Raw genomic sequence first — 9011 nt, 5'->3', positions numbered from 1 at the left:
TTTTTAGCCTGACTGCTCCATGGGCCACCAAGGCAGCCACTTGCATGTTTGGTTTACCTTTACCTTTTCTACAAAATGTACCAAACCATCCTTTCGTTTGTACCATTCCTTCAGATAAAAGTCATTTGATACCCAGCAAAAAAAAAAAAAAAATATAATGTACTTGTTCTAAGAGAATTCCTTCCTACAAGATGTACACTATAAAACATGTCTTTAGACTAAAGACATGTGGTTCTATTTGGAAGAACAAAAATGCAAGAAGGAATGAACATTTATGAGAAGACTAATTAATAGGGTATTTAAATGTAGATTAATACTAATCTGTGATTCATAAAGGAAGGTAAGAGGGAGGAGAGGACAAGGAGCAGCTGGACAAATAAAACACAATGGTGACTATGATCAATTTGACTCAGTCATCCCAATAATTGCATTAAGTGTAAATTGTCTAAAGACTAGAATTCAAGAACAAATCTTGTCAAACTGGATTTTATCAAGAGAAGCACATGTTACTTACAAAGAAAGTACACTTTAAATATATAGGCACAGGTGCTCACACATACAAAATGGCTCATTAAAAGACAGCTGGTATGGCTAAATTAATATCAAAAGAGGCTTTAACGTGAGAAATTGAATTAAATATAAAGAGGAACATTCAAATGATATGATATATCTGTTCAAAAAGTAAACAAAACAATCCTAAAGTGATATGGACACCTGATGTGGTGTTGTGGGTTAAGGCTCTGGACTGCAAAGTCAGTTGGAACTGCAAGGTTGGCAGTTCAAACTCACCAGCCACTCCTTGGAAATCCTACACAGGGTTGCTATGGGTCAGAACCTACTCGGCAGTGCTTAACAACAACAGCAAAAAAGTCATCCAGTATATGGTTACACGACATGTAAAGCATTCATTTGCAAAAGTTTTAAAAACAGAATTCCATGCATTTCAGTTACTGACAGAATAAGGACATAATGAATACAAAAAATAAAGATGGACAAGAGATTTACGGCCAAATTAAGCATATTGATCTGGTGTATTAAAAAAAACAAAAAACAAACTACACACCAAAAGCTACATCTACTAATTTTAAAGAGACAATTCCTAAGCCTCAAAATAAAAAAGAAAGAAAGAAAACTACACTCAGTAATTGCTGAATATGTATTCCTTCTGAAGTGCACCTAGGACATTCACCAACAAAGCTTGATTGTGGGCCATAATGTAAACCTGAATGAATTTGTTGTTGTTGTTGTTAAGTGCCGTCGAGTCGGTTCCGACCCATAGCGACCCTGTACAGGGTTTCCGAGGGTGTAAATCTTTACGGGAGTAGAAAGCCTCATCTTTCTCCCGCGAAGCGGCTGGTAGTTTCGAACCGCTGATCTTAAGGTTTGCAGCCCGATTCGTAACCACTACGCTACCAGAGCTCCTTGAATGAATTTAGAGGGACTGAAATCACTGAGAATTCAGTCTCATACTTTGAAATTCAATTGGAACTCAATAACCGAAAAAGAACTAGACTGTATCCACAAGTTTAAGGAGCTCTGGTAACGAAGTGGTTACTTGTTGGGCTGCTAACCTCAAGGTCAGCAGTTTGAAATTACCAGACATTCTGTGGGAGAAAGATGAGGCTTTCTGCTCCAGTAAAGATTTCCAGCCTCGGAAACCCTATGCAAGGTCACTGTGAGTCAGAACCAACTCCATGGCATACAAATAGCAACAATTCACAAGTTTAACGTTTATACATAAAAATAACTTATAGGTTGTAGGAAATATTCCAAATGATGAGACTAAATTTGTCTATAATGGAAATGGATTATTGCTAGTTATAAAAGAGAAACTTATAAAGTCTTTCTGAGCCAAAGTGAAGGATTGGATTAAGGTCAGTTCTTGCCGAATGAAACTGTACTTTTACTTGTTTGCCTGGGAATCGATGTTGGCTTCAGATTCTACCCCCTCACAAACTCCCGCTTATCTGCCCATGTTAACTGATAGACGCCATAAAAACAACGGAGTAATTTCTTGCTACAGTTAAGACAGAAGGTGAAGGAAATACACTCTACCCAAACAGATTTTGGCAACGCTGTCTTGGACAATGTTGGCCGGAAGAGTATTTCTTTATGACAAAGATGTAATCAGAAGAACTGCTTGAAAGAGTCTTGGAGCTGTCCTTACCAGACCACTGAAAAGGGTTTTCCTTAAAAAGCTGTTTTAGGCAATAAAGTCCCAGTACTGACATGTTGTTGTTGTTAAGTGCTGTTGAGTTGGTTCTGACTCATAGAGACCCGGTATATAAATAGGGTTTCTGAGGCTGTAAGTCTTTATAGGAAAAGAAAGCTTCATCTTTCTCCCACAGAGTGATTGATGGATTTGAACTGCTGACCAGTGCGTAATCCACTCACTATGCTACCAAAGGTCCTCAGAGGCCCATTCAAACGAAGACTTTCAGGCTCTCTGAGCATTGCAATCTTCTGGGAAGACCAGTTCCTTTCGCCCAGAAGTTCTAACTCTATTCATCTGGCACAGGGCCTGGGCTCTGCCGGTTTGTAAAGCAACCCAGGCTGTACTCACGTGCAGACTGTGTACAAAACCAACGCATCAAGAGAGCACAACAAGATGTAAGGTTGTGCAGAGCAGGTGCCCCAATCAGCAGTTCTGTGCTTGGTGCCTTTGTCCTGGTCTCCTCTGTGTCCAGGGGTGACTGAAAACATGGTGGATAGTAGCCAGGCACAGGGTTTGGCATTCAGAAGCTGCTCAGAGGAGGGTCTGACAGACAGATGGGAGTCACTTTCTCACTCCTATACTCCAAACCTAGTGCTGGAACATCAAAGTCCAGGCCTGTCTCTAGGGTGTGGCATCCCCAGGGGCTGAAGTCTACTGTGGGGCATGGAACTGGATTGGCTGAGTTTTACCAAGGTCTGGAAATTTCAGTCTCACAGTTTACTGTACCTCTCAGCATTCCTTCCTCATCAGACTCACCTGAGCAAGAGTCTGGCTGCTAGCCCTTCCCTCACATTAGTGACCCAAGAGACTAGCCAGTTTCTCCAAGGGAATGCCAGCTTACAGGCCATTGTGGCCAAACTTCTGAAAGACTTTGCTGTTTCAAATGAAAAATGAATAACTAGATTGTAGTTAATTGCCTGCAAAAATATATGTTTGAACACATGGAGTAAAATTTAAATTAAGCCTTATAAATAGACTGAAAAAGTCAAATAAATATATTGGCATATGACAAACAAGAAGAACACATCCAAAAAAGAGAACTAAGTGAAAAAAACTAGTGTTAAGTTAAATAAAACATACGATAAAAGTAAGGGTCACAAAAATGGCAAAATTAATGTGAAAAGAGAACATCATTGCAATGAGACAGCTAAAGCAAAATCAGATAAAGTGATTTTCTCCAAAGGAAAAGACAGGTTATGACTTAGAACTAAAAAACAATACTTCAAAGGTAAGGCAGATCATAACATAGAAATACAAAATCAGTACTTCAAAGGTAAAGCAGATCATAACATAGAAATACAAAATCAGTACTTCAAAGGTATTGAGGTCAGAAGTAGACGTGCCAGTCTGAAGACTACAAAACCAAGGAAGAGAAGAGTAATCTTCAAAATGGATAAATAACAGTCACACGAGAAAGCAAATTGAAAATGAAAAGTAATATAGTAAGAAAGTGTGTTTTAACATCAATGGGTTTAATTGCTCAATACAAGATTAGTAAAAAAACAAAAGAATCAATTGAAAGAAAATAGAAAAATGTAACAAAAATAAATATCAGAACAGTAAAATAGCTATCAAAGAAAGACTGAGAAATATAACAATAATAACTTATATATTTTTAGAGATTTGATTTAGAATTTGTAGATATCGACTATTTTGCCATTTACGGTATGAAAGACCCATTAACAACAGCAACAAAAAATCATAAAATTGATTTTTTTTTAGAGTTTGGGGTTTGTTTCTGGTTTTTGCTTTGTTTTGTTTGCTTTTAGAGATTTGGACTTCATCATGTCATGAGCTTGAAGTTTATCATTATAAACTAATTTTTATATTTCCAAGTTTCTTTATTCTTATTTTAAAAAAGAGATGTTTTGAGATGAGTGGAAGTTGGAAACGCCCCAGTCTCCTTATAAGAAGATGTCAAAGAAATAGTTGAAATCAAATGATGCAGAGAAATTTACCGGTGGAATATTTTGCTACAGGAACCTGGGAGAATTGGAGAAGAACTTACTATATAGTGCTTTAAGACTGGCAAGGGGCATGTCCGTTTAAAAATGGCCTCAGGAAAACCAGAAAGGGAAAAAAGAATAACACAGACACCAGAAATGCTCGGCAGAATTTTCTGAGATTACTGAAAGTAAGAGACTGGCAACACTGAGTTTCAGACCAAGTTTCAGGTTTCGGGTCCTCCTAAGCTATGTACATAATTCTTTTCTTTACATGGCAAAGATTCATCTATTTTGAGAAATCTTCATTATCCAGAGATTTAGATAGTTAGACTGCTTCCTTGCAACATTTTTAGCTCCTGCTAAAGTACCAACTAAGGAGCTCTGGTAGTGTAGTGGTTATGAATCGGGCTGCTAACCTCAAGGTCGGCAGTTCGAAGCTACCAGCTGTTCTGCGGGAGAAAGATGAGGCTTTCTGCTTCTGTAAAGATTTATAGCCTCAGAAACCTTGTGCAGGGTCATTATGAGTCGGAACCGACTCTACGGTACTTAACAACAACAACAACCACAAAGTACTAACTGCTCCTTGGAAACCCTATATATGGACTGCCAGAAGAACAAATAAATCTATGTTGGAAGAAGTGCAGCCAGAATGTTCCTTAGAAGAAGCCAGGATGGTGAGACTTCGTCTCTCATACTGTGGGCATGTTATCAGGAAGGACCGGTCCCAAGAGAAGGACATGTTGTTGTTGTTGTTAAGTGCCGTCGAGTCGGTTCCGACCCATAGTGACCCTGTACAAGGTTTCCGAGGGTGTAAATCTTTATGGGAGTAGAAAGCCTCATCTTTCTCCCACGGAGCAGCTGGTAGTTTCGAACCGCTGACCTTAAGGTTCGCAGCCTGATTCGTAACCACTACGCTACCAGAGAAGGACATAGTGCTTGGTAAAGTGGAGGGTCAGCAGAAATGAGGGAGCCCCCAGTGAGCTAGATTGGCCAAGTGGCAGCAGCAATGGACTCGAGGTCATCAACAACTGTGAGGACGGCGCAGGACCTGGCAGTGTTTCATTCTGTTGTGCATGGGGTCACTATGAGTCAGAACCAACTGGATGGCACCTAACAACAACATCAACAAGAGTGGTCCTCAAATGCCCTCCAAGTATCTCCCTTTCAACAAATGGAGTTACATGGAGTAGTCTCTGGATTCCACCCAGGTTTGACCTCTAACTTGGTGTCCACCAGAACTGGACAAGCTTCCAGATGTGGAAAGGAATCAGCAAACTGCTTCCCATGGGTCCAATGTGGTCAGCTGACTTTGTTTGTAAGCAGTTCTACTGGAGCACGGCTCTACTCGTCTGTTGACATATTGTCTGTAGCTGTTGTCATTACGGGGCAGTTGTTAGACTAGAGACCATATGGCCTGCAGAGTCTTTAGGGCTTACCATGAAAGTCTGCAGACTTCATGTACATTGTTTTTTTGTGTCTTATCTAAGAATCAATGTCAACCTCAAAGTCATGAAGTTATTTTCTTTGATTTTCCTAGAAACATTATAATTGCAGTTTTATGTTTAGATCTCTAATATTGCATTTCATGGCATTTATTTCAGCACATGGGAACATATTCTAAATTCCATGTCCCATTCAACCTAAGCCCTCATCATATGGCTCTTAGACATTTCTCACGTTGGTCTTTCCTTGCACAGCACTCTCCGCAGAGCGCCCTTCACCTCTGTGTTCCTCAGACTGTAGATCAGGGGGTTCAGCATGGGGTTGAAAAGGCTGTAGAACAGGGAGAGGATCTTCTGCTGCTCCTCGGGGTGGCTGGATTTGGGGGCCATGTACATGACAATGGCACTGCCAAAGAAGAGCCCGACCACACAGAGGTGGGAGGAGCAGGTGGAGAAGGCCTTTTTGCGTCCCTCCCCGGACTGGATCTTCAGGATGGTGATGAGGATGCGGGTGTAGGAGACCAGTACCAGGCAGAGGGGTCCTACTAAGATAAACACACAGGCTGCAAAGATGACCACTTGGTTGAGCCGGGTGTCAGCACAGGCCAGCTTGAGGACAGACAGGATTTCACAGAAGAAGTGGTTGATCTCGTGAGGCCCACAGAAGGGCAGCCTCAGGATGAGAACAATGTGGACCAGAGCCAGGAGGAAACTAAATATCCAGGCAGTAACAGCCAGGGTGGTGCAGACCCTCCAGTTCATGATGACAGTATAATGGAGGGGGTGGCAGATGGCCACGTATCTGTCATAGGACATCACCACCAAAACCAGGCACTCAGTGTGCGCAAACGCCAGATACAAAAATGTCTGCATTATGCATGGGGCAAACAAGATGATTCTCTTCATACTCAGAAGGTTTGCTAGCATCTTGGGGACATTGTTGGAGGCATAGGACATGTCAACAACATAGAGGTGGGAGAGGAAGAAGTACATGGGGGTGTGCAGTTTGGGGTCCAGGCAGATGAGCCCCAGGATAGCCCCATTCCCCATAAGGGTGAAAGCGTAGAACAGGGAGAAAAGCCCAAAGAGGAAATATTCCAATTCTGGGTCCACCTGGAATCCCAACAGGTTGACCTCTGAGATCCACGTCTGGTTAGTTCTCATTCTCATGTATCCAAAGCAGGTGGACAAGTGGACACAATCAGAAGGTCAGAGCTGAAAAGCAATCAAAGATGTGGAATGTTTACTGAGAGTTAGACACAGAGAACATTTACAAAGCAATCGTTGTGAGTGCATTTTCTATATTTTAATTTTAGATATGTTGTTAAAGCTAACTCTGTCTATAAAAAATGAGAAAAAATACCACTGTTCAATTAATTAATGGGAATTCTATAGAAGTTTACGCCTGGTGTAGTTTAGTCCTGGTGTAGTTTATTCCTGGTTGGTGTAGTTTACTCCTGATGTAGTTTACTCCTGGTGTAGTTTACTCCTGGTGTAGTTTACTCCTGGTGTAGTTTACTCCTGGTTGGTGTAGTTTACTCCTGGTGCAGTTTACTCCTGGTTTGTGTAGTTTACTCCTGGTTGGTGTAGTTTACTCCTGGTTTGTGTAGTTTACTCCTGGTTTGTGTAGTTTACTCCTGGTTGGTGTAGTTTACTCCTGGTGTAGTTTACTCCTGATGTAGCTTACTCCTGGTAGGATCAGCACTGGGCTGCGAATGGAAAGATCAGCTGTTCAAACCCATCAGCTGCTCCTCAGAAACCCTATAGAGAGTCACTTTGAGTTGGAACTGACTCAATGGCCCCTTAACAGCAACACCAACACCAACACTATCATCATCTTTTTCAAGTTGGCGTTGCCTGAGCATCTTTTCATTAATGAAAATGTAACCTATAAGAAGGCTTCAAAAAGTTTGAAGAAAAATTCCATTATCCTCTCATGGCATTTTCCCACAAAGTTTTGAAGCCCCCTCCTTTAGCTAAATCACTGTAAATTGACCTTGAAACATAAGTAAGTAAAAAAAAACAACAGTGGCCTCAGTCACTAACATTGAAGAAAAGACCCAATATGCAACTAAGTTCTAAGGTTGAAGAGCAGAGGTAAGACAGTCTTTGTGAGATACGGTATCACATAGACCTTAGCTATGAGTTCAGATAAGAAAATCACAAATAAACCCTGGGCTTCAGCTCAGTGAGCCAGAGAATGCAGAGTCTGAACATCTCTATCTAGACGCTAAAACTCCCCAAAGACTGAGACCCTACCAGAGCCCCTACCAGAGTCCAAGACAGAATTTGGCCAGCAGGTCCGCTTTTGAACCCAGCTCCATGGGACCTCTATGGAACATGAGCCATGGCCAAGCCTTTCTCACGAGACCTCTGGTTAAACACACATCCTGGAAGCCTACTGATTTGAACCCTAATCGTTGAATTCACCTAACATTGCTGATTCTCCACTTCTAATTGAATGCCTGGAAGTCTTCCTTGCGTGCGTTGCCATGACTATCTTGTAACAAATGAAATGAATCTAGGCATGATGAACTTGCGCATTTCTTCATTTACTTTACATAAAATCCAACAAACATTGTGTGTGTGTTTGTGTGTGGTTCCTGAGTGTTGCAAATGGTTACTACACATAATTTCTAAGTGTAAACTGTAAGTTTCAGGCCCCTTAAGGAACCTTGGGAGAAACAGCAGTGATCTACTTCTGAAAAATCAGTTATTGAAAACCCTAGACAACAAACATATATACCATGTATCAGGAGGGACAAGTCTCTGAAGAAGGACATCATTTTTGGTAAAGTGGAGGGTCAGCAAAAAAGATGACCCTCAACCAGATGGATTGACCAGTGGCTGCAACAGTGAACTCAAACATAACAATGGCGAGGTTGGCACAGGACTGGGCAGTATTTCGTTTTGTTGTACTTAGGGTTGCTGTGAGTTGGAACCAATTTGACAGCATCTAACAACTGCAATATACAAACACATACATATATATACACAGTTAAGCATCACTTAACATCTACGACACAATGTTTTGTGAATTAGGGTCTTATATGACTTGGCTTTTGTGTGAATACTATACTATAATCAGGTAGTCCCGGATTATGAACAAGTTCTATTCCTAAATCTGTCATTAAGTCAAATTTGTATGAAATCAGAACAGGTTTGGAACAGGTATCTAATATCAGTTTGTTAAATGTTTATCTTATTATATACTGTACCTTCCATGCATAAAAAACAGTTAAAAGGTTTGAGAGGAAAATGATCACTGTCTTAGCGAAAGACCTTGGAATCAGCCTGCTTGCTTTTAGTGGGAACAGCATACCCAGGTCTTTCTCTAGACACTGCCCATGTGACCCTAGCCAAAATGAGCCTCTGGGAATTCCAATTTGTTGACCAATGTCCCTGCTA

The 9011-nt window shown here is 41.0% G+C and overlaps 1 protein-coding gene across 1 annotated transcript; it reads right to left on the bottom strand.

The window, feature by feature from the left end:
- Window positions 1–5834: 5834 nt before the first annotated feature.
- Window positions 5835–6767, bottom strand: LOC102822427 (olfactory receptor 2A12-like). The gene has a single exon (XM_006861284.1). The coding sequence runs from the start codon at window positions 6765–6767 to the stop codon at window positions 5835–5837; it is 933 nt and encodes a 310-aa protein (XP_006861346.1).
- Window positions 6768–9011: the final 2244 nt, after the last annotated feature.

The sequence above is a fragment of the Chrysochloris asiatica genome, unplaced genomic scaffold (genome assembly GCF_000296735.1).
Source record: "Chrysochloris asiatica unplaced genomic scaffold, ChrAsi1.0 scaffold00041, whole genome shotgun sequence".
In the NCBI taxonomy this organism is placed as follows: domain Eukaryota; kingdom Metazoa; phylum Chordata; class Mammalia; order Afrosoricida; family Chrysochloridae; genus Chrysochloris; species Chrysochloris asiatica.
Note: the sequence above shows the minus strand (reverse complement) of the source record. Positions and strands in the feature narration are given on the sequence as shown.